The sequence below is a fragment of the Octopus bimaculoides genome, chromosome 29, assembly GCF_046866305.1.
Source record: "Octopus bimaculoides isolate indiv1 chromosome 29, ASM4686630v1, whole genome shotgun sequence".
NCBI lineage: Eukaryota > Metazoa > Mollusca > Cephalopoda > Octopoda > Octopodidae > Octopus > Octopus bimaculoides.
The window spans coordinates 6557783-6585282 of record NC_142956.1 but is presented as its reverse complement, the minus strand read 5'-3'; the positions used below and the strand labels follow the sequence as shown (position 1 = coordinate 6585282).

General features: G+C 35.4%; 1 protein-coding gene across 3 annotated transcripts in view; it reads right to left on the bottom strand.

Annotated features, from left to right (window-relative positions):
* LOC149130320 (uncharacterized) overlaps nt 1–27500 on the bottom strand; it is a 148204-nt gene that overhangs the window by 102785 nt on the left and 17919 nt on the right. For all 3 annotated transcript variants that reach the window (XM_089345181.1, XM_089345182.1, XM_089345180.1), the window contains exons 6-12: nt 26554–26625; nt 22563–22634; nt 18444–18613; nt 10225–10316; nt 7086–7269; nt 4572–4666; nt 2462–2514 (exon numbers count right to left, since the gene is read on the bottom strand). In XM_089345181.1, coding sequence (XP_089201307.1) covers nt 2462–2514; nt 4572–4666; nt 7086–7269; nt 10225–10316; nt 18444–18613; nt 22563–22634; nt 26554–26625 — 738 coding nt within the window. The remainder of the gene's footprint in view (nt 1–2461; nt 2515–4571; nt 4667–7085; nt 7270–10224; nt 10317–18443; nt 18614–22562; nt 22635–26553; nt 26626–27500) is intronic.

The following is a 27500-nucleotide window of genomic DNA, read 5'->3' as shown; positions in this document are numbered from 1 at the left end:
CTTGACGGATTCTCCCTGATTACTAATACTATATATAAATCCATTGTTAAAGAGCAGGGTAAATTGGATAGGTTGTACATAAGCAGTACTGTCAATTTTAAAGCGAGATATAGAACCCATATGAATTGAGTCGCTTCATTGAGTTCGGTTGTTAAACCACTTGCTAAAGGCTTTGTGCCTAGTGATGATTTCGTTGTTCTGTCTTCGGGCTGTGATATTTGTTTGCTGTTTTTCCCCTACTTAGATGCTGAACGAGTAAAATAGTGCAGACGCCCGAGCCTGCTAGATCCGGGACCTACGCTTTTGTAGCCAGCCTGCATAAGAATGATCCCAACGTTAACTTCGAAATTGAAGACATGGTGGTAGTTGAATGCATAGTGGAGGAAAGCAGACAATTAATACAAAGGGAGGACGGAAAAAAGCACACCGCGACGCCATTAAGGTCGGACGAATGGGTGCTCCTGCCAAGCTGTCTCGGCAAGCTTGATGCGAAAGTCAGGATTGACAGGGTGCCTCTCGGGAGAAAAGAAATGTGGTTTATAGCTGCAATTTTAACGAATTCGGACGAAAGGCCAACTCTTCACATTCTACAAGAACCAAACAACTGAACTGAAGGGGTTTATGAAGTGGAAGTGACAATCAAAGCCACCGAAAATGACATGGATGGAATAGGCGATGAAATTGAGCTACCAGAAGATATGACATCATGATTGGGGGTAGAGGGGAGACATCCCACTTACTACCACTGTAATACGAGGGGGTCACATAAAAGTAAATTGTCCGCAGATCAAAGATCAACATCCCGATGGAGAATACCAGAATGAGGAAGAAAAGAACGATAGTAAAAACACTGAAACAGCAGACGAAGAATACCAGGAAGTACCAAGCAGGAAGAGGAGGGAAGCGAGGAATTCACCGCCTAAAAGATATAGAACACATTCTCGCTTCTTACAGACATTTCAATTGATACACAATAACATAATCACAAATTTGTAAATTGAAGTTACATTTATGTGACATGAGTGTAATTTCATCAGAAGAAAAAATATGTACCTTTGGATATAATGTGGACCTATTAATTCATTGAATCATATATATATATATATATATATATATATATATATATATATATATATATATATATATATATATATATTAGCGATAGATGCAGTATTAATAACGTACATATTATTTTATAAGAAGATAAGATTCGACAATCTGACAACTTTCTGGTGTGCTTCATGAGAATACATCACGGTTTTAGGTAAAAAGAATGTCACATATGTTAAAGTCTTATCTACATACAAAATATGTCACTAGGTAGTATAACCACCAAATACAAGAAATCAACAACAAGAAGTTATCAGTTCCCCACAGAAAGTATAACGGTTAACACACTTGAGTATTTGCCAAATATTCTTATCAAATGGGGTAGTTTGTCTCTATTCATTTATCTTATCCCCATCTATGAAGCTCGCAATCTATGAACGGTAACCCCAATTTTCCCCATTTCACTCTACTTCTCCCATCGTTTACTTGGCTGTGAGACAATATATTGACCCATCCTGATAACGGTAACCATATTTCGGTACTCCCTTTCGTTCCATCTCCCTGCGTCCATCCTAATCACCTGGAAAGCTTTCTCCTTCCCCTTCTTATCAACTACTAACATGAATGCCTTCCCTTCTGTTTCTAACTGCAGTACTCCCTCTCACATTAGAGACCAACCTCTTTCGCTTTCTCCACTTCCACCACCTCACCACTTTGTATGTCTTCCTTTGTTCAAGCTTCACCCTTTCACCTCACCACGTCTTAAAGTATGACATTTTCCTTGTACTCATCTTCAGTCATAGAGGCTCTGTAGTCTCTTTATTCTTTGAAATCACAAGGCAGAGTCTCTACATATTTTAATGTATTCTATCCACGGGACACTCTGTAAAGCCATAGAGGCCATACCAAAACTGTTGATGATAATAATGATGATGATGATGATGATGATGATGATGATGATGATGATGGTGATGATAACGAAGATATATGTACACACCTGTGTTCACACTCTTGTGTAGTTCAGTCTCTTTCTCTTTCTCCCTCTCTCCCTCCCTCTCTCTCTCACTATATATATATATATATATATATATATATATATATATATATATATATATATATATATATATATATATATATATATATATATATATATATATATATATATATATATATATATATATATATATATATATATATATATATATATATTTATATGTGAGTTTACTGGTTACTTACCATTTATTCCATACAGTTTAACGGTTGATTGAAAGTATAAATTTGTATCCTATGTTCCACAAGTACAGCATTGTTGTTGTAAAAAATTAGTGCATACTCAAATCATAAAACAATGGAATATTTTGATCCCAAATATAACAAAATTTTAATAAACGTTAAATGCCATTTTGCTTACCCACAATATTCAACTTTACACGCTCTTGTCAAGTTTGATAATTCATCCTCCATCTGCAATAGTCATATATACATTATTTGTATGGAAATTAAGAAAAGGGATTGAAATAGTAAAAACAGACGATTTAAATACAATGAGAGACCAAAATAGAAAACAGGACAAGTAAGAACAGAGAACGACCCTTCATCAGTTGTCGGCTGTCTATATACCCCTCATTTTGTTCATTCACCGTCGATATGAGTATTCGAAGAAATTTGCTGTTCACTATAAGAGTCAGACCGAATAAGCGCCAGGCTTACAGGGAATAAATCCAGGGGTAATGTTCTTCTACTAAAAGGTGGTTCACCAGCATGGCAACCATCAAATGACTGAAACAATTAAAAGAATAAAAGAATACGAGAAAAATGCACGGTACCACTAATCTTGGAAGGTTTTCCGAATATGCACGGTTTATTTTAAGGCTAAATAGTAAAGTGGCCGGAAGTGCATAAATAAAAATCCGACATCTGTTACAATAAGCTTTTTACACGAATTGTTCGCCAGGCATAGTATTCCGGGTATCACCGTGTCTAATAATGGAGCTCAATTTACGTCAGACGAGTTCACAAAATTTTGTAAGATGTTCATTATCGAACTTGTCGCTACTTCGCCCTTTCGTCCTAAGTCAAATGGACAAGTGGAGCGATTGCTGACACTCTCAAGAAGACATTGAAAAACTCGAACAATGAAGTGATGGATGATTTTGCACTCCAACCATTTCTAATATATATCGACTAATAACTAATCTGAATAGACCGTCGGGAATGTCACTTGCAGAATTGATGTTTGCTAGAATGGTCAAATCTGTTTTCGGTAAGTTGATACCGAGTGAAAATTAGAAGGGGCGAACAACAAAAATACTTAAAGAATACTTAAAATGTTAGGTGACATAGTTTTTTTAAGCCTATAGATATGGTAAAGAAAGCTGGAACGACGGTGTAATTATGAAACAAATTGAAAGAATGGTATTCGTGTTAAAAAATTTTGAATACAAAAACATATTAACCAGCCTGAGAAAAAAATGCCCGGATGAAACAGTTACGAGAAATTAAATGATATCCTGATGGAGGTAATGTACGTCACACTTGAGGTACCAACAGACAAACAATTTGTACTACACTTTCTAGCAGCAGAATACGGAACAGAACGGAACACTAAAATTGAACCCTTTACGTATAAATATCTAAAATCGGAGCGGAGTTCAATTCTGAAAAAGGGAAAAGATAGGAGAGACTGATTCTAAAAAGGGGTGATGTTGTGGAAGAATTCCGACCCCTCCCCTTCAGTAAGTAAAGGTACACTGGCTCGTTGTTATAAATTAAAGAGCTGTGAGCGATAGGCAAATTCCTGTTGGTAGCATTTCATTGTGAGCGTTTAATATAGATCCTTGAGTCTCGTGTAATAGAAATAGTAGTGCCTCTTATATATACTTTCTTCCCCTGCCCTGCTTCGTTATGTCATATATCAAATACGAGGGTGTAAATCTCTTACATTATCCTATTCCTTTACAAACACTAAGCCTCTCGCCAAGTCTAGATTCATTCAATTTCTAAATACAATTAGAAATCTACTGATTTCTAAATTGGACAGCACGTGTTTTTACAGGGATAATAACTAGCTACTCATAAACACACACAAACACAAACACATAGATATACACATGAACATACATACATACATGGATACATGCATATATATATATATATATATATATATATATATATATATATATATATATATATATATATATATATATATATATATATATATATATATATATATATATATATATATATATATATATGTAGAAGTATATACATAGAGTTGAAATTTACAGAAAAACAAACGATGGAGAAAGGTGTATAAACAAGAAACAGGTGTATTCATTTAACTGTCGGGAAGATGAGAAAGTCTTTCACGTTTCGAGCCTACGCTCTTCAACAGAAGGGAACACGAGGAAATAAACAGAGAGAGAATAAATATATACACACGTACACCTGTGAGTATTTGTGTAGTGTATATAGAGTGAAGCAGAGAGACAGACAGTGCCAGAGAATTAATAGATACTCACGGCTCTGGATACGTTTACAGCAGATGGTTTGTATTCACTGGGTTTCTTAATTGTTGAATTGTAAATTAGATGAAACACAAAGAAATTGGTCCAGTCTATGGGAGGATAGTAAAATATAAGTGTATCATTGCGATTAGGAACAAGACACACAACAGAGTTAGTAAAACCTATGCACGTACACATTTATAACGAATAAATTGTCTTATTTACTTTTATTCGGTTCAGTCAGTTTACAATCTCAGTCAAACAACATGTAATCTTTTTTATGTCAATTAACCCTGTTGAGATTTTGCTCATATAATATTCTAACAGCAAATTTCATTTATTTTTTAAAAAATAAATTTGTATATATATATAGGTGAGAAAGTTGGTATGCGAAAGCACGTGGTTGGATGTATAAAAGATAAACAAGAGTGAAAAAACTACAGAAGGCTTGTGTTACATGGTTAAACTATATATTTAAATTGTTATGTCACAAAAATGTTATAAAATTTTGGGTATATAAACATTGTATTTGGAGAAATAAACGGTTTCGTGTTGTGAGAAATTTGAAAAGACAACACGAAACCGGTTATTTCTCCAAAGACAACGTTTATATACCCAAAATTTTATAACATTTTTCTGACATAACAATTTGAATATATACTTTAACCATGTAACACAAGCCTTCTGTAGTTTTTTCACTCTTGTTTATCTTATATATATATATATATATATATATATATATATATATATATATATAAATATATCGATGTATGTTTTCTCATAGATAACTAAGATGATTTCATTCCTGTAAGAGGAGTATATATCCTCGAAGTGAAGAAAATATATGTATGCATGTATGTGTGTATATATATATATATATATATATATATATATATATATATATATATATATATATATATATATATTTAAATAATTAGAGTGAAACAATTTTAATATAATGTAATATATATATATATATATATATATATATATATATATATATATATATATATATATATATATATATATATATATATATATATATATATATATATATATAACCACTATTCTCTCCTGCGCCGCCGTGAGCAATACATCATTTGAACGATAAATAGGTTAACGCGGAAAAGGGCCGCCTCACATTTGAAGGGAATGTGGACAAATTTATTCAAGGGATGTCAGGAAACCGCATATTCATGGATACAATTGAATCAACGAGAAGTCATTACTCGAATGAGCCATGAGACCACAAAATATGACACAAGAAGGATTTAGCAAATCCTATTGGGTGGTACTATTAAGCTAGATATGGCCTGGACCCATCTGTGGTCGAAACATCTCTAAATTATATATATCTTTGACCATACCTAAGGAAGATGATTTGTTGAATAGTAGGCTCCAAAATAGTGCGATGAGTATTACTACCACAAAGCACCGGGTTTTTTAAGCACCTGAAAGTCATGGAGAGGCGAGACAACTCTCCCCAAATTCCGTTCTGCAAGGGTGGACGTCGATGCTTAACAACTTGAACACACATACGCAAGGGTGTGTAATTTTAGTTCGTGGGTCGGCTGTGTTTTAGGTGTAGGTAAATATATTCTTATTACATCCGGTGTTAAAAACACGTGGCTACTCATATCAGGACCTTTTTCAAAGTGGCACGCATAGATATTTCATCTTTGTTGTGACGTTTCAATGACGCATACCAAACAAGGCCTGCTGAAATCTATATCGCCGACTATTACAAAATGTCAAATGTTTTATAAAGTTTAAAATCCTCTATTGGCATGTTCCATAATTTCATACCACGAAAAAAGATTCAATTATGGATTAGAGTTTAAGCCATTTAACATGCATTCATAGTCTGCGATATAGCTTGCAGCAGGTCTTGTTCAGTACGTGAAATTTAAAAGTCACAACACTGACCATACATCGTTGTCTGTCACTCAGGAAAGGGACCTAATGTGAGGTGTTTCACTTCCCTCTAACTTATTTTGCGGTGCTTTTAACACCAGGTGCATTAAGAATATATTTTCTTAAACCTAAAACGCAGCCGACCCATGAACGAAGAACACACATACACACACACACACACACACACACACACACACACACACACACACACACACACACACACACAAACACACACACACATATATATATATATATATATATGTTATGTGTGCTTGTGTGTATGCGTGTGTATGCGCGTATGTTAACAACGTGTACTGACATACCTGTTGACAGGCCGCTGATTTTAAATATTGTGTTATATAGTAATATGTATAGAAATTAATTTCTCCGGGTGTCTGAAGTTACAAGAATAGTTGTTTATATAAACAGCTGCGTTATCTGTTTCTCTGGGAATGGCCAAGTGATGTGCGCACCTCTGATGTCAACGCGATAAATTTTGAAAATTCATTACGGCGATTATACTTTTTAATATATTAACTATTATCTAATTTTCTTATTAAACTTTCATGTCTAATAAATCAAGTGAAATTATATAAGAAAATAAACACCGCTTACCAATGAAATCGTTCTTGTTACATAAGTTTCCACTGCAACAACTAACACAAGAAGCACCACTGGTCCATTTATTGCATTTAAATGTATTGCTTCTCAGAGCTGCAAGACAATTTCTGTATGTGCTGCAGGATTTTTCAAACTTCAGTGTAACGCCATTCGTCGTTATCGTATTTTCACATACAGGCTGTTGCAATAAATAAAAAAAATCACATACTACTACCACTTCTGCTGCTGATACTATTACTACTACTACTACTACTACTACTACTACTACTACTACTACTACTACTACTACTACTGATGCTACTGAAGCTGCTGATGCTGATGCTGCAAGCAACAGCAACAGCACATGAAATATTTAGTGTGCGAGAAAGTTGAATGAATTATTACTCAAAAATTACCGAAAAGCAACGAATTGGATCGATAGAAAATGATAAAATGTTGAAATACAACTGCATAAGTAAGGTTCTGAGAGATTTACTGATATTTATCGCTTGTAAATGATGTGTGATATACATTGGAGATAACTAACATTATTATATCACGTGACAACACGGCTATCCAAGCCCGTTGAAAATGAACACCACATCGCTCTGTCACTCATTTTCAGGCGCAGAAAAAGAGAAAGGTTAAATTCCATTAAAAACCTTATCATTTAACCGAAACTTGTTGAGTATTGGAGAGTGAATTCTTCATAGAAATTAAGTGTACGAAATATCTTACGTGTGAACCTCAGCAACAACAGAAACAAGCGCAACGGTAACTGTCGTAAATGAGGATAATCAAATAAAGGACTGGACTTAAACACTCAGGTCTTGCTAATAAAACAGAAAATGCATAAATGGATACAAAGGGTATAATATATGTTCCCCATCGACATGCATATTCTATTGCAATAAAATGAAGATACACTATATTCATAAAATTTGGAGAGAAAATATCCCAGATCCAGAGAAATCACTGGTGAACAACAATCTTGTTAATAATTCTTTCTTGAGATGTTAGATATTGAAGTAGGCAAGCTATAAATAATGGCGTGTAAGTATTGGTTTATAAAACCGTTTGGATAAAAAGGTGTGGGAGATTGCCCGTGTAATTCGAATCCACTACTCCTGTAAAATGGAAGTTAACGTTTCTCTTTTTCTGCGTTTGAAAATGAGCGACAGAGCGATTTGGTGTTCATATTCAACGGGCTTCGATAGCCGTGCTGATATGTGATATGATACATGATTACAGGAGTGGAATTCGAATTACACGGGTTCAAAGAAATCCTTCGAAATTTCCCCAAGACACCTGATGAAGCCTGGAGGGTATATCAGCCGAAACGTTGTGTTAACAACAAACAAAATGAGGACAAATATCCGTCAAATATAAATAATGTAAATAAAATTAATTATTATAATCATTATTATTGATATATATATACAACGTTACAAGAAAAAGTATTTAATGTTTTCGTGAGGTTTATAAATTCTTATGATGTCAGCAACATCGAACTCTCGCTGATAAGAACAAAGTTTCTAAAATGGGTAGAGAGATTCAAAGGATTTCTTTGGTCCGGTAGTAGAACATCGAAATATACCTTAGGAGTGAGAACACAGGTTCGAAATTTCCACAAGACACCAGATGAAGCCTGGAGCCGAGACGTTGTGTTAACAACAAACAAGATAGGGACGAATATCAGTCAAATATAGATAATGTAAATAATGTACATAATTCCTCATCTCTTAAATATATAACCATAATTATTTTTGTATTTTGCTAGTGTGCGACGGATGAGGGACCAGTACACAGAAAGAAATAAAGTGTGAGGATTCATATAGAATGGAATTATAGATATATGAACATAAGCATGCACGGTATATAATATAAAAGCGAATGGAATACGAGTTTAAAGGTGATAGTGATGTGATCCCCGTAATGGAGGAGGAGCTCTAGAACCAATCGAAGAACCCAGCCATCTAACCTCATTCTGAACACCAAGGGCAAGTACCCTCTCCAATTACTGTAGTCCGTCACACAGGTCTATACTTTTAGAGAAGTGCCATTCGCTCTTGCGACTTCAATCGCTATCACTAACTTTCATTAATCTAATCCCTGTATTGTTTGCAAGTTCGTGGAGGTACGTCCAACGTCCAGGAACTGGGTTCTTGCTTATGGGTCAAATTTAAGTTTACCGTGTAAAAAAAAATGTGGTCTGTGTAGCTGACCACTTTAAACTAAGGATATCCTACACTATCCTCATCTTCTGGCCTAACACTCTTTTAAGATACGATCAAGATGACAATGCGTCGATGCTCCGTGTCTGCACATTTACATCAGGAAAATCCAGTCGGAAACATATAGACCGCTGGAACTATTAAGCAGGGTTTCGATGTTATTTGTAGCCCCTTCTTTGAATTACTTTAACACAATCCCACCTTGTTTATTAAACACAGTTCCTAATACACCTAGTTGAGATCGAAAGTTCCCTAGGAAACCTTTCTGATGTCATGGGAAATCGAGCCTCCTTCACAAAGTGGTGCCACACAACTACTAAACTGTACGAATGTGTTGCTTTCAGAACACCACTGTGGAGCATCTAGTACCACTGATCTCCAGAGCGACTGGCCAGACTTTGAAATTCAGTGACTTGCGGATGACATAGCTGGATAACATCGTTCAAACGAAACTTCTAAGATACAGGAATATCTCATAACTCGTAGGTCGTTGAACAACGGACCTTGTTTCCAAGCTGACTCCAAGACACGTATATTCACACATCTCACTTTAAGTGCACTTATTTTTATCGGGGAAGGAAAAGGGAAGAGGTCATACATGAGATCGTGGGATCGGTTCTTGATCCGAATGGCACCTTGTGTTCTTGAACAAAGCAGCACTTCATTTTACGTTGCTCCAGTCAGCTCAGCTGAAAATGAATACCAGCCTAATGCTGGTCACCCCTCTCTTACTTCAAATGTCTAATCCTTGTTCTGCTGAGTCAAGGATTGAAAGACCAAGAAGGTGCCTGTATCTACTTATAGTTACATGGATTTCTAAAACAAGTTACATGGATTTCTAAAACAAGTTACGTAGCCATACTGGCTTTAAGTGTAGTTTAAGTGTATATCAAAAGGAAGAAAGTAACATTTCAGCTTACCTCATCACCTGTACACTTTGTCGCTTCTCCTTCATTGCACATAATCCCTGAGCATGTTTGACACTGCAAATTCCGTTGAAATAACGAGTAATCTATACAATACAAGAAAGTGATCCTATTTAGGAACCAAATATGTAATGTATAATAATAAAAGAGAAAATAATCACTTTGTGATGTAAAGAAAGTGGAAAAGTTTTAAGGCTGGAATCAATACATGCGAAATATTTAAACCTAAATTATTAATGAAGACTACAAAAGCATGTTACGATTTTCATTTACATGTATTTCAGTTTTGCCAAAAATGAAACTAAGAATACTATGGAAGCAACTTGATGGCCTTTTCTCTTTGTATTCATGCTCTCACAAAAAGTGCGAAAATGGTGGAAAAACTAAAATAAAGGGAAATAATTCTAAACTGATGATTATGCTTTTGTAGAATGAACTCCTGTATGAAATTTGTGAATGTCATTTAAATTTTGTAACAACGTATTAAGATATAATCATTGATTTAATGAAGCATTCTCTATATGGTGATTTGACCAATTCAAATTCTAGCTAAGAGAGAGAGAGCCTTCAGTCTTCGAAAATCTCAGCCGAATACTGGGTGGTCACAGCTGAAATGCCTATGATGCATGAAGTGAGTAAAGCACATTTAAACAAACTATAAAAACAATATCATTCATTAGTTTTTCTTTCAAATATATATATGTTTATGTATTCGTATATATATATATATATATATATATATATATATATATATATATATATATATATATATATATATATATATATATATATATATATATATATATATATATATATGTCTGTGTGTGTGTGTGTGTGTGTATCTTTGGATACATATGTTTTCTTGAAGGTGTGCATAACACCAACCCAATTTAATGTGAACACTTTGAACCTTTGACAGTCTCTAAGGGTGTTAGTTCTATTGTAAGTGTTCAGGGCGTGTCGCTTCTCTCACCAATCACAAAAAATAGTAAAATGAATGTCATGGGAGCTCACTGCCCACATGACTACGCGCTAAAAATTGTACGTCTGTGTCAGCACGATAAGTGTATGCGTATGTATGTTCGTGTATGTATATATGTATGTTTGTAATATCTATACATATAAGTATATATATATATATATATATATATATATATATATATATATATATGTATATATAAAAATCTATAGTTTTAGGGAAAAAACCAAGTTTCAAGAACTCATCGATGAAAATCCACAATCACATATAGAAAACAATAATTAAAAGCACAATAAATGACTATAATATAAAACAAAGTAAATATCATAAGATAATGATAATAAAATGACTACACGTGTTTCATAACTAATTTTCAAATAGAAAGGAAATTTAAATCGATTAAAATCAATTAAAATTATCGAACATAAATTCTATTCAAAAATACAGCTAATCGTCAGGTCGTAACTAGAACAATAATTATAAAAAATAAATATATATATCAACCAACAATAAGTGCCAAATGAATTTATATAAAATACTTATCTTATAAAGATAGAAAAATTATTAAAAATATGAAAATATGGAAATAATAAACATTCCATAATCATCCCTACTTCCATTATAATATATGCTAACATGTATATTATATACAAAAACTAGCTTACATCAATTATTATCGTTTTAAATACAATTTTCATCGATGAGTTCTTAAAACTTGGTTTTCTTCCCTAAAACTATATATTTTTATACATATCATAATCTATAAAGCTCAATGTAATTTAAATTTTTTATAAATCGATTTTAATTGAGTTTTTACCTGTAATTTTGGATTTTCTCCCTAATATTATAATATATATATATATATATATATATATATATATATATATATATATATATATATATATATATATATATATATATATATATATATATATATATATATATATATATATATATATGTATATATATATATATATATTTTATTTATGTGTTTCAGCCAAGTGGCTGCGGTCATGCTGGTGCACCACCGTGATTTTCACGTTCCTCGCATGGCTCTTCTCCCCCACCTGACATGGTCCAATCAAGAGTTTTGATGGCACATCTGGTGTATGAGAGAATTTGACATAGCTTCCCTAAACTGCGTCTCATTACGAGCCATTGGTTCGTCTGGTACCGTGGAGAGGAAAGTGTCAAGTTTTGTCTTGAAGACCTCCGTATCCATGTCTTGCATGTCTCTCAAATGTTTTGGCAGGGCATTGAAGATCTGAGGTCCTCTGAAACCGAGGCTGCTGCAGTATCTCGTTCTTATGTGAGATGCAGTGGACGGTACCTTTGGCACCATGCAGTGGCGACCCGTGCGGGCATTCCTGTAGTACTTGATGCCAAAGTTTGGTACCAGTCCTTCCAGTATTTTGCATATGTATATTATTACATATCTCTCCCGCCTGCGCTCCAGGGAGTAGAGACCTAGTGCCTTCAGTCGCTCCCTGTAGTTCATCTATTGGACTGTGGCGATCTTTTTTGTATAGTGCCGCTGAATTGCCTCGAGTTCTGCTGTCCGCTTAACACTGTGTGGTGACCACAAATGAAAGCAATAGTCTAGGCGGCTCAGAACAAATGTCTTCCACAGAGTCAACATGACTTTTTGATCCCTTGTACGGAATGTCCTCAGTATCCACCCTGCCAGTTGTCTGCACTTTGCTGTCAACTTGACAATGTGCATGTGAAATGATGCATCACTACACATATTGATGCCCAGATCTCTTACTGTTTGTGGTTCTGGGATTGCAGTACCTCCAGGTCCTGTGTATGCCAGTTGGGAGGTGCTTGTGGTCTTGTAGCGCAGTACTTGAAATTTTTTTGCATTGAACTGCATATTATTTCGCTCTGCCCACTCATATATTGCATTTAGGTCATTCTGCAGGCTTACAATATCATCAGGATTCTTTATTGCCTGAGATATCTTTGTGTCATCAGCATAGCTAGTGACAGTGGCTCTCCGAGTGACCGTGGGCATGTCCAGAAGGGCCACTATGAACAGTAGTGGCCCCAGAACAGTTCCTTGTAGAACACCGCTCAATATTTGTGTTTCCCTAGATAGTTCTCCATTGGCTGCAACTGTCTGACTTCTACCATTCAGGAAGTCATGCAGCCACTCTCCTAATTTACCAGCTATGCCAATGTTTCGCAGCTTGTGACATATCAAGCCATGATCAACTTTGTCAAAGGCTTTTGCAAAGTCGAGATATATCACATCAACATTTGAATGGTCAAGTAGCTGCTTCAGGACCCAGTCATAATGCTGCAAGAGCTGCGTGAGGCAGCTTCTACCTGGACGGAAACCATGCTGGGTCTCATTCAGCAAGTCATTTTCTTCTAGGAACGCAATCAATCTCCTTCTGACAATTCGTTCCATGACTTTGCTAATATGTGAAGTCAGAGAGATGGGCCTGTAGTTCCCAGCCTCTGCTCTGCTTCCACCTTTATGGATAGGACATATGGTGCCTTCCTTCAGCTTTTTGGGAAGTTTACCATTTGCAAGGAAACTCTGGAAGAGTATCCGGAGTGGTCCTGCTAGTTCTTGTTTACACGACTTTAAGAGTACAGCTGGGAAACCATCGGGGCCAGTTGCCGAATTTGAGCTCATTTCATTTATGGCAGCTATCACATCTTCCTCTTCAATGTCGATGTAGGTAATGGATGCAGTATTTTTCTGCTGAGTGCTATTGTCAAAGAAATCAGCTGGGTTCTTTATCTGCATGTGACTCAGAGGAGAAGTGAAGACACTCTTGAATTGTGTACTGAGCACTTCACTTATCCATGTGGGATCTGCAGTCAGTGAGCCATTAGGCAGGAATAGGGGTCCTATATTATACTGTACCGTAGCAGTCTCCTTTGCGAATCTATAGAAAGCCTTGGGGTATGTTTTTATGCTTTCTACTGCTCTCTTCTCCTTCTCTGCTCTCTCCTTTTCATGGGAGAGTTTAATTTTGTTTTCTATTTCTAATAGTGTTAGTTTTAATTTAGCCCTTTTCCTATCCTCCAGTTCTCTATTTAACTGGTTTGAGACCTTTGTTCTGTGTCTCATAAGGATTTTCCTGTCTCTAGGAATTCTATTGGCGTGTTTGCTGGTCTTTCTATATGGCACGTATTTGGTGCATATGTCTTCTATGGTTGACATAAAATGACTTAGTTTGAGGTCATTGTCTTTTATAGAAAGGCTGTCATGTCAGTTTTGATTTCGAATCTCTCTGCGAATTGACTTCCAGTCCGCCCTGTGGAAATTCAGGTTGGATATTGCTTGAGTCCTCCTGGTGGGGTGGCTGTCATATATATATATATATGTGTACGTGTATATATATATATAAGTATATATATGCATAAATACATATATATATATGTATATATATATATATATATACATACATATATATGTATATATATTTATGTGTATATATATATATGTATATATATATATATATATATACATACATATATATATATATAAATATATATATATATATATATATATATATATATATATATATATATATATATATATATATATATATATATATATATATATATATATATATATGTACGTATATATATTTATTTTTTATGTATGTATGCATATATACGTTTATGAGTTTGTGTTGCAAGATTCTTAATGTGATTCCTAATGTGAAACTGGAGCACACACGAGGACGAAAAGTGTCTCTGAAGAGGTCACAGATGTTTGACAAAAGATTTCCTGACAATGGACATCAGGTAAAATAAGAAGAGTAATATACCAGTGGTGAACGAATTTACTGTGCGCGTGTTTATTTGGAAAAAAATTAATACCCCGAAATATATGAATATGTGTGTTTGTGTGTGTGTGTATAAATACATACAATTACATTCGCACGCACACACACACACATACACACATACATACACACGTACACTCATGCACATACATCTGCAGTACCTCCCCACGACTTTAGATCCGTATTTTGCTCCATGTTTCACTAACAATTCTGCTTTTTCTTTTCCACCACCACCAATTTCACCTCACTTTCTGCATTAGGGTTTCTTACCGACTTCATATGAAAACAGTAAAATCTCCTCTGCAATTCCATCTACATCGGTTGAACTGACTGCCGAGTGGCCAATAGCTTCACGGATCACCTTAGAGATATCCGACTTGGCAAAGGGATCCCAGTCCATCCTTGAATTGACCTTCAACACCGGATATCCCGCTTTTTATTTCTTGAGCAAAGGGGAATTTATTTTCTTTCTCAAAACTTACACACCTTTGTTTGAAATTCCCACCTTAACATTTTGCTATCTGCATCCCCACCACCTACTCTACAATTGCATCTTTACCTCTGTGCTTTCATTTCTCCTTTTCTTTCACGCATCTCCGATCGCGACTGTAACAACCCAACACATATAACACTCTCCCTTTCTCCTTTCACATATACGAGTCCTTACCTACACATTTACATCTTCAAGACAAACTCTGGTGGTCCTTAGGTGTAACTCCAGTGCGGATGACATCATGTTGCCTCACATCTTGGAACAAGGCTTGAGGCTCAATTCAAATGTTTATGTGAAACTGCTATAGACCCTAGGCAAATCCTTCACGAGAGAGAGAGAGAGAGAGAGAGAGAGAGAGAGAAAGAGAGAAAGAGAGATAGAGAGAGAGAGAGACAGAGAGAGTGAGAGAGCTAGAGAGAGAGAGATAGAGAGTTGCTTTTGGAAGGGCATACTTGCGACCACAAGGTTTGGATCTTTAGTACATCTTCGGAAAATGTCAGAAGTGGTTTTCGAAGAATCTCTACCACTTCACCAGCCGAAATTTCTGATCTCTTATTTCTCCCATTTGTGTGGAAGACAGCTGAAAACAAAAACACCTGTCGGTCTGTCAGTAATAAGAAGGTCGAGTTGGTGGCCAAAGTCAAGGAAGTATCCAACGTTTCTCCCTTGGGCGCAGTGCGGAACGTACTTACCCAAGTTCTGGAGATATTTTGAGGACATGGTAGATCCTGAGGACGGCCGTTTCCCAACAATAGTCTAGTTGATGTTTTAAAATACATTTATTTTTGGATTGGATATCTTGTTTACTTTTCCTTTTATACAAAATGTCAAATTTTGTCCGAAGATCCCGTATATATATTAATTTCCGTATACAGTATTATAAATCCATTTCAGCTGATGCTACCAATCAGTTTCACAATGGCTATTGTAGAACACTGTCACAGAACTTTTGATTGTTTCTGTTTTTTTCTTTCAGACTTTGCTATTGTGACCTGGATGTTAATTTTTCAAAACTGACCTATTTTCCATTACATTTCAGACAGATTCATTGCTAAGTTGCTAAAGTAGAAATATGGTTATTGCAAATTTTCTGCTCAATACCACAAATTTGCTTACAACCTGCTTGACCTTAACCCCTTGGCTGATTATCTCTGATGCTAAGCAGAAGTAGTGGGGGGCGTCATAGCTATGTGCTGAGAAGGATTGTTTGGGTTTGTATAAATGTAACAAAAGCAAATTTTGAAGGAAATATTGGTCATATTTCATACTTTCTAGGTGTAAGGAAATGACAGTAGATAACAAAGGACAAAAATCGTGTTTCACAGTGTAATCGGATATTGGATAACAATGTGGTTAAGTAGTATCACGTGTTCTTCAGGTCAGGCAGGTTTGGAAAACAAAATACTGCTGACTGTTAATGCGGCGGAAAATGTAACATCAGGTTTAGGGATGCTGTGAAAAAAAAAAAGAGGAAACGATTTCGTGGGAGGTGAAATGAAGGTCCTTTCAAAACCAGATTCAATAATTATAACCCTTTCTTAAGTATCCTAGAGAATCGTAATGTCAGAGTCCGAAAAAGGCATGTGTGACTGTCAAAGAAAAGTACAGCGTACTTTAAATAAAAAACAAACCTGGAGATCTGCGAGCCTCCTTGTAATAGGAGAAAATGGTGATTATATTTAGCCATGAATAGAATCAAGTCACAATATCTCAGCACACGGACAACGATGTGAACAAGGGAGGTTAGATTTTTATCTCATACTCACATGTGAGAAGCTATATGTTATATTACTACGGGCCTCACCATGTGTATTAACAATAGGTTCTCTTTAAAGACCATTCATAACACTTTATAATCCAATCGTTAATTTAACTTCTCATGACTTCCTTTCAGTTTTCTTCCCTATATCCACAAACTCTATATTACATTTTTCACTTCCAACGACAGGGTCCGCTACCATATATTTTTCCATACTTGGCAGCACCGAATAGTACGGGGCGCTAATTACCCAGGCAATTAGCTATTATCAGGTTATTTAATCCCAGTGCAAAGCTAATTGGTGAGATTGACTAAAATGGATTTATAATATGCTATAGATTATTATATGAATGCATAGATTTTTCTCAATTACGGTATCTTATATGCATGTGTATATATATATACATATATATATATATATGAATGTGTATTATTCTTTGTAAGTATAGTGCTTATTCTGTCTGGTATTTTGCCGAACTGCCAGGTTACGAGGACGTAAACGCACCAACATCGGTTGTCAAGCAATGGTGGGTGGGGCAAGCACAGGCACACAAATACATACATGCATACACACACATACACACACACACACACACACACACACACACACACACACATATATATATATATATATATATATGTACGACGGGCTTCTTTTAGTTTCTGTCTACCAAATCCACTCAAAAGGACTTAGTCGAATGAGTCTATAGAACAAGACACTTGTCGAAGTGGAACTAAACCCGGAACCATTTGGTTGGGAAGCTTGCATCTTACCACAGAGCCACTTTGTATATATGTATGTGTGCGTGTATTGTGTGTGGATGTGTGTGTGTGTGTGTACATATATATTCACATCCAGTCTTTCCTGATATAACATGAGCAGGAGAGAATATTCCGGAGTTCTCTTTATGGTAATAAGCCACATGGCCTTATTTATTTGTGGGTAAGGAATTAGTTGACTACATCGACCGCGGTGTTCAACTGATACTTATTTTATCGACCGCGAGAGGGTGAAAGGCAAAAATCGAATTGGACAGAGTGTGAACTAAGACTGTAACGTTGCACGAAATGTTGCTGAGCGTTTTGTCCGGTGTGCCAACAATTGTGCTAACTCCCCGACGATGTTAGTAGTAATAATAAAATAACAAAAACAAAGAAGATTTTACTAACCTTGACATTGCGAGTATTCCATTATAGGTATTACTTTACTTTGGTTATTGCCTAAATCTGTCTGACACACGCCCTGGACATTTACATTTCTGTTCAATATTCTCTTCGTATAATTTACCAAGGCTGGCAGGTGACATCCACACATCATATCCCTATTGTTTCCGAGGTATCTGCAATTATAAACAAAACTCTAAGTGAATGTACTTTAGAGGTATAGAGAATCCCCTGTTGTATTTCACAACAAAGAAGGATAAGATAATTCGCGCATGAGTATACAAATAATGACATTCATGTTCTGTTCCAAAATGTGTCAATAACAACAATAAATTGAAATGGTTTCTGGTGGAAACCGAAAATAAGTAAAGTTCCTACTCTCTTATAGCTTATGTCTTGAATGATAAAATACCTTTAAATAAGGAGAACATTTAGAGCCACGTAAACCGATCCCTTCAAATCATGGATTAGGGACGGTTTGCTGCCAGAAATTAAATGGTGGCAATTTGGTGTCTCTGGTATTGAGTAAACTTTTTTAGACGCGATTTTTTGTCGCTAAAGCCTTGAGTGAAGATGAATCAGGGAAGATCTGAACCTATAACAGGAAGGTATTAATGTAAATTTAACTCACCATCCTGTGTAAGAGAGAAAAACTGAGTAAATCACAATTTTTTAAAAATCATTGACGCTATGAAAATGTATTCCACCAGGATTGAAACATAAAGTAATCATATATATCTTACTTTCTTTTGCTCTTAGTTATTCTTCTTATTTAAATACGGCGATAAATATACAAATATTACTATGATACGAAATATTAAAATAAGAATTCATGTTATTATTGTGAAGTGATATCAATTTCTCAAGTATCAGGGAATTAATTAAATCTGCATAGAATGCAGAGAGAGTATCTTCTTTAGATGATAGAGATTGGAAACATTTGCTTGGCGCGGTAACGATTCTACCAGCTCGCTACCTTACAGTAATTTAATATTCAAAAACAATTCGCTGGAAGTGTTATATATTCATATTTTTTAAATCTAGTTTGTTTAAGACTATACTGATAATTATTTCTGTTACCGCCACAACTCCTGAAATGCTGTATGAGGGGAATAGGCAATTGCATCGATCACAGTGCTCACCAGATGTCTATTTGATCGGTTCCAAAAGCCTACCTTGGCAGAATTTGAAGTCTGAACGTAAAACCGGAAGAAAGACCGTTAGACATTTTATCGAGCCTATATTATTAATGGATGTAAAATAAGTGTTTCAAGGTGTGTTTATGTGATGTTTGTGGTTTTGGGTAAATACAATTTATCTTCCGTTTCCGGTTTTGCTACTTCATTTACTATAATGTTGTTTTTGATAATTTTATTTCTTGCTTTGACTAAAAAATAGTAATATATATATTAGAAAATCTATATGCATGCGTATGTGTGATTAGTTATCAACAATCTGAACCAGAAAAAAAACTCATACCTTGGCTAATGGAGTGTGTATATTATTATTTATATACACTGCGTGCCAAATTATTAGGCAGCTCAGATTTTTAGAACCAACATAGTATTTGTTAATACGAATCAGTAAAATAAATTTGATTTGCGCAGATGTAAATAAACGGCGGCCATTTTCATGAAACAGCTACAAATTTACAGTCCAAAAGTATTAGGCAAATACCAAATAAAAAATGTTCTTATGGGTCGAAAACGTGATTTAACATCAAATGAGAAGTCCACCATCGTCTCAAAACCTGGAAAAAAAGGACATTGGAAATATCAAAGATCCTGGGAAGAGATCATCGAACTATGAAGAAATTTGTGGCGTCTTCTGCTGTCCGTTCGAGAGCTGACAAGTGTATATGAAGGGTTGTTTCCAGGTTTACCTTGTCATGTATAACAAAGGATGTTACGACGAACACGTATCTGACTAGTGTTTATACGTTGTGACACGTGTCTGAGAACTGCTTAAATGTTGTAGTAGGGGTGACATTTCCAAATCTACCAGGCGTCACCTCCTGAAGCAGGTAGCCAGGAATGTGAAACCTGTTATATGGCTCCCTCTGAAGGCTATTCAAAAACAAAATAGAGTTAAATGTGCAGAAAACTACATGAAGATAGATTTTTTTTCCGAAGTCCTCTTTACTAACTAAAGCCGTACTACCCTAGAGGAACAAGATAGGTGGAGTAAAAGATGGGATGCAATTAACGGAAATCTCCTTATCGTCTGAGACGCTAACTAAGAGGAGATGGAGTCATGATTTGGGGCTGGCATCATTGGAGACAAATTTGTTGGTTCCTGGAAAGTTCCAGACAGAATTAAGATAACATCTAATGTCCATTTTCCGTCTTAGGAGGACAATTTGAAACCATGGTTGAAGAAGCAGAAAGTTTCATTAAAGAGAACGCTTGGCTTTATGCAAGATAATACGCCATCCCATGAAACTAAGGAATCTGTGGAATACCTACAGAAATTAAACTTCTCTGGACACCGTTTGATGAAGTTACCACCGTGTTCACCCGATTTAAACCCGATTAAAAATCTATGGAGTGTTATGAAGAGGAAGATATATGAATATGGACGGCAGTTTTCAACGATATGCGCTCTGGGATGCTGCTGACAGTACTACACTCGATAAAGTCAATGGATAAACGCGTCAGGGATGTTCTCTCATATGGAGGTTCATATTTCCATCATTAAGAAATTTACGACGTCATGTTTCTTGTAATGTTTCCATTCAAACATGATTATATTCCTTATAAAGTCGGTTATGGTTATATTTGTTGCTGAAAGTTAATCGTCACATTAAATAAATGTTTGTTTTTGCATAATTATCATTATATTAGACATACCTAGGACGGTAAAAATGATGCCTGTTAACAAAATTGGTCGTTGTTTCTTTACGTGCAGATGGGTCTTATCATCATGCAGTGAAAAATATCTGGATTCGAACGAATAAATACTGTTATTGTGAAAGAACTGATCTGGTTAGTAATTCATACTAGAAATAAAGTGTCAAACCCAATAACCATCAGAAATGTCTGATCTCAAAAGAATAGTTATGAAAATATTCTAAATGTTAATGTGGAGATCGTGGGGCTATAATATAATATTACACACACACACACACACACACACACACACACACACACACAAACACATATACGCACACACATACACAAATGCCTCAAAAGTAAATAGACACACCTCATTCTTCCGTTCTACCTGTTCAGACATCACTCATTAGTACAATGTCCAGACGAGTTAAATCATTAAAACGCACAGAAGTCTACAAAATTCTAGATTAGCGATTTAAATCTACCAGAGGACATACTTTTGTTTCTAGATATCTTTCAAACCCGCTCATGACGATGTCCATTTACTTTCTGAGATCTCTCTCCCCCTCTCTGTTTATGCTTGTGTGTCTGTTTGTCTGTCTTTCTGTCTGTCTGTTTCTTTCTCTCTCTTTCTCTCTCTCTCTGTATATATATATATATATATATATATATATATATATATATATATATATATATATATATATATATATATATATATATATATAGGCGCGTGGCTTAGTGGTTAGGGCATTCGGTATACCAAGTCTTCATACCGTCGTGACATACTAGCGAGGACATTTTCACGCATGTGCAGAAAGAATGGCGTCACGTCCCACCTAAAGTGAGGGAAGAGCTGGATAACACACGAGAAGGTGTTCCAAAAATGATGCTAACAGTGACAGATCCTTTCGGATAACTGTGTGTAATCCCAAGAAGAGTATTTTGAAGAAGATTAAATAAAATTCATGAAATATACAAATATTGGACACCTTTTGAATAGACCTCGTATTTCCGAGCCTGGATGAAATTATATCAAACCAACCTTCATGTTATTTGCACACTGACGTTGCAATGACAAAACACAATATTCAGAAATATTCATGTTGATACACTAAAATTAAAACCAAAACATTGCTATTTATTGTCAACTGTATTAAATAACTGTGAATTTGATGACATTTTCTTTCATTTTAGTTTGGTGACATTTTTTCTGAGTTTAATTTGATGACATCTTTTTATGATTATACAAAGACCTTTGGTTTTCCAATAATGAAAGATTTGTTGTACATACATGTTATTTATACTGGGAAGGAATAAGAACGCACCATCCTCATAGTTTTGTATTCGGTTGGACTGCAAATATCTGGAAGAAAGAAACAAATATAAGTTATAACAAGTGCAAGTCAATAAATCTGTTTTCATATACTGTCTAAACTAACTAAATAAAAGCTCTTGTTCACTATGATATTTTCTGTCTATAAGTTGGACAGGAGTAGTTTTTTATTAATCTAACTTAGATACCCTAACGGAAGAGAAAGTATTCTGTGATACCCGAGCATCCAAAAATGGAAGATGACAAGTTATAAGAATAACCAAATCAACAAAGAGATTTCTGGTGTGCACAATATGGGCTTTACATAACATTCTCATCTAATGTACAAATATTATATTGATGATGGTATAGTCCAGACATCTTCCATATTTGAAAAGTTCACTTTTTGTTTCCGTACTTAGTAACGTTGCTGTAGTAGTTGTGTAGGATAACTCCTTCCTGGACAGAATCCATGCTATATGTTAGTGAACAAGTTTTGTTCTTGGAGTATAATCAACCACTTTCTGACAACGTGTCTCATAACTTTCCTAATATGTGCGGTCTGAGACATACATACCTTTGATATTTAGAATCTCTGCTTCCTCCTTTATCAGTATACATTCTGTTAGCATTTTGGGATTTGCTACATGTAAGGAAGCTCTGGAAAAGTATATGCAGTGGTTATACGAGAGCTTTCTTGAAATATTCATGGTAACCCACTAAAATTAAAACCAACGCATTGCTATTTATTGTCAACTGTTATCCTACACAACTATTACAGCAACGTGACTGGGTACTGAAACAGAAAGTGAACTCTTTAAATATGGATGAAGTCTTGACTAATACCATCAGCAATATTCCATCAGAAGAAAACCATAACGGCTGTGGCTGAGTTCAACTCGAAATAACTGATGTGTTTTTTCTTCTCTACGTAAATACATCAGGCTAGCTTATTTTTTTTATTTCCTAATTGGGAATTGAAAACATTTGGCCATTGTTAATTGGGTATTTCACTTATCCTCCTGGTTATAAGCTGTAACGCACTGAAGTAGATAGTTTTGAAATCTGTAGAAGTCACTAGCGTTCGTTCTTATATTTAGACGTCAGCATCTGGAATGAACTGGTCATAAAAAGCTTGTGATAGGCCCCACACTTACTTGCAAGATCTCAAAAACTCCCTCCGCATGACGTAAGAAGGGGACATTGATGAAAATTTCCATGAGAAAGCTTGTGGTGCAGACAGGAAAAGTCGTTGAGGAAGTCATCGCCAAAAGAAGAGTAACTGTTGATGCCTAACAAGCAGAATTTTGGCCGGAATTCTCCCTGCAGCTTACATTCGAACTTTACCTAAAGCTTCCTGTGCTCTCAATCCTGAGCTATGTTAAAACATGAAAATATCATTTTCGCCAATCATCAGTTCATTCATGAACCCTTTTGTGAGCTTGGAGAGTTGTCAACATTTTGTCTTCCTCAAAATAGGATCCATTTATGTTAGAAAAACATCTGATAATTTCACTGAGTTACTTTTAAACATACCTCAGATACAAAGTTCCGAAGTAGAGTCTACGATTTGGACAATTTTGCTGATATACCCGGTATGTGTACATCGATACACGTAAATATATAAAGAATAAAAGATAAAATTTAAAAAGTAGAACAAAACGAAAAAAACCCGATGAAATGTAGTTAAAATGAGTATTTGAATATTAGGTTGACGAACGTTTAGAAAACAGAGAACATGAAGTAAAGAAGAAAATGTCTTATGATTAACAAGATAATAAGAACATGATTACATATGCAGGAGGAGTAAGTGAAAAAATAAGCTCGTACACCTACACTCCTACAAAATACAACCACACACTCAAATACACCCAAGAAAAACTATGGAAAGAATGTAAGAGTATAAGAGAGAAACACAGAGAGATAGAGAAAATAAAAGGGTGGAAGATATTAAAATTTAGTTATATGGTGAATTAAGTAGTACGAAAAAGAGACCCAGTTCACAATATTTCTAAATTCGGAACATTTTCGAAGATACCACGTTGAATTGACGTGGTATTATTATCTTGCAGAAATCTGTAACACAAAATTGAGTTCATAATAAACATATAGAAAAGATTTATGATAAAAATATGAAATAGAATGGCGAAAAGAATAGATATAGATAATTGAGATGATGGGGAGGAAGGCGAGGAGGAGGAGGAGAATATGAAGAGGAGAGGGAGAAAAAAGAAAGAAATTAATAAGAAAAGACAATGGAAGAAGATAACAAAGTAAAAAAATTGAAAAAGATGAAGTAGAAGAAGAAACAGAAGAAAGAGGAAGAGCTGAAAGAGAAGGAGGAGGAGGAGGAGGAGGCGAACAATAATAAGAAAAGGAGTAGTAGTAGCAGAAATAGAAGAAGAAGAAGAAGAAGAAGAAGAAGAAGAAGAAGAAGAAGAAGAAGAAGAAGAAGAAGAAGAAGAAGAAATGGAAAAGGGGAGAAAAAAAGAAGAACAGAAGGAGAACAGCAGAAAGAATAAATTGTAAAAGGAAGAAGAGGAAAAAGAAAACAACGACAGCCAAGGAAGAAGAAGCAGTCGAGGATAAAAGAGGAGAAAAACAAGAGGAAGTAAAGGAAAGAGAAACACTGGTTGGAGAAAGAAGAAGAGGATGAGAAGGAGGAGGAAAGGAGGATCAAAGAAAGGCAAGCATATTAGAAGAAGAAGAAGAAGAAGAAGAAGAAGAAGAAGAAGTTGATATTGCTTTTGCTGCCGCCGTTGTTGTTGTTGCTGTTGTTGTCAACTGTGTTATTGTAGTTGTTGGTGCTGCTGATGTCCTTACTGCTACTGTTACTGTTATAGCTGTTGTTGTTGTTTCTTGTACTCGTATCGTCCATCGTCTCGCTCAGGAAAGGGCTCCCATTGTTTATATTTTCAAAATTGCTGTTTTTAATCCAAACAATGGTGTCGAAAACGGAACCGTTGAGTTTCCAAAGATCTTTTAAGAGATTTTTCTCGAAAAAAATTGGCCCTGCTGGTTTCGAGCTTTCTTTTTTCAACAAAAATACAGCTGTCGTCTGTTGTTTTTTGTAGCGTGTCATCGTTTGCCACTCTCGCTCTCTCTCTCTCTCTCTCTCTCTCTCTCTCTCTCTCTCTCTCTCTCTCTCTCTCTCTCTCTCTCTCTCTCTCTCTCTCTCACTCTCTTATTGATGTTTGGTGATGCTCCTCATCCTCTCCTCCTCTTCCATATATGAGCGTCACCAACTTTTGTTGTGCTTTCTCCATGTTGATGGGGGAAACGCAAAGAACTTCGACTGGAAAACAAAATCAATTGACCTGTCTCCCAAAATTGGGGGACAAAACAGGAAAATAAATTCACCATTTGACAGTAATTAGCCTGTTGTCCGCGATGGCACAAAGTTGAAGGTTGCAAATACATGTATTACGTGTTTTTCTTTACAAAATTCACATAGCGAAGTGAAGCTTGGCTTAACAGGCTGATGTCAATAATAATAATAATAATAATAATAATAATAATAATAATAATAATAATAAGATGAAGAAGAAGAAGAAGAAGAAGAAGAAGAAGAAGAAGAAGAAGAAGAAGAAGAAGAAGAAGAAGAAGAAGAAGAAGAAGAAGAAGAAGAAGAAGAAGAAGAAGGAAAGTGCAGTATGGTAATCAGCGTTAATTGAGACATGAACACCGTACATGATATATAGACATAATTACATACATATGTTGGCACATACGCATACACATATCCATATACATAAACACATGCATACACTAAATGTTTCCCCTCAATTGTCTCTCACTCATAAATCCCAGTTCTCAGACATTCATAAGAAAATAACAAACACTTTGGACAGAGACGGATAGTGGAGGTAAAGACGAGTGAGGGAGTTTAAAATGAAGTATTGGAAGACTTGAAACGTTTAGAAATATATTTCGTCAATGATATACAATAAACAAGAATGTTTCAACTTACAATGTTTCTAAACTAGAAAGATTTTGGAAGGTTTCCGATTTTATTTCCCTGATAGCATTACCATCCAAATCTCTGTAAAATAAAAATTTAACTAAGAACTTGTGTGGAAGACACATGTGTAACAAAATATCAATATTATGGCCAAGCAATTAGCTGAAGGAAAACATGGTAAATAGATCACGATGATTATCATGTTGAAGATGATGAAGATGATGAGGATGATGATGGTGATGATGATGATGTTTATGATGAAGAGGGAAGTGGGAGGCATTGGTGATGGATATGTTGAGGAGGCAGACGCGAAGAAAATATGGCCGGAGTGTTAATGACGAAAATGTTAAGATGCTGATGACGGGAGTGATGTTGATAATGTGGATTATTGAGGTAATGGTGAGGATCAGCATGCCTATGATAATGATGCTGAATATGATATTGATTATGATGATGTTGGTAGTGATGATGATGATAGTGTTGAAGATTCTGCATCTGATAGCGATATTTTATGGTAATTAATGATATTGATGATGAAGGGGGCGATGCGGAAGTTAGCAATGTTGATGAGAAAGATAACAATGAAGGCGAGATTGATGACGGTGATAATAACATTGACATAGGCGTCGATAATGATGATGGAGGAAATGGAGGTAATTTAAACAGTAGCAGGGAAGGAAAAGAACGAAAAGTAAATGAAGGAGAAAGAGAAAATGGGAAGAAGAAGATAAAAGCAAAGAAGAAGAAGAAGAAGAAGAAGAAGAAGAAGAAGAAGAAGAAGAAGAACAACAAGAGGAAGAAGAAGAAGAAGAAGAAGAAGAAGAAGAAGAAGAAGAGGAAGAAGAACAAGAGGGAGAAGTGAAAGAAGAAGAAGGAGAAGAAGAAGGAGAAGAAGAAGAAGAAGAAGAAGGAGGAGAGGAAATAGAAGAAGAAGATCAACAACAACAAGAAGAACA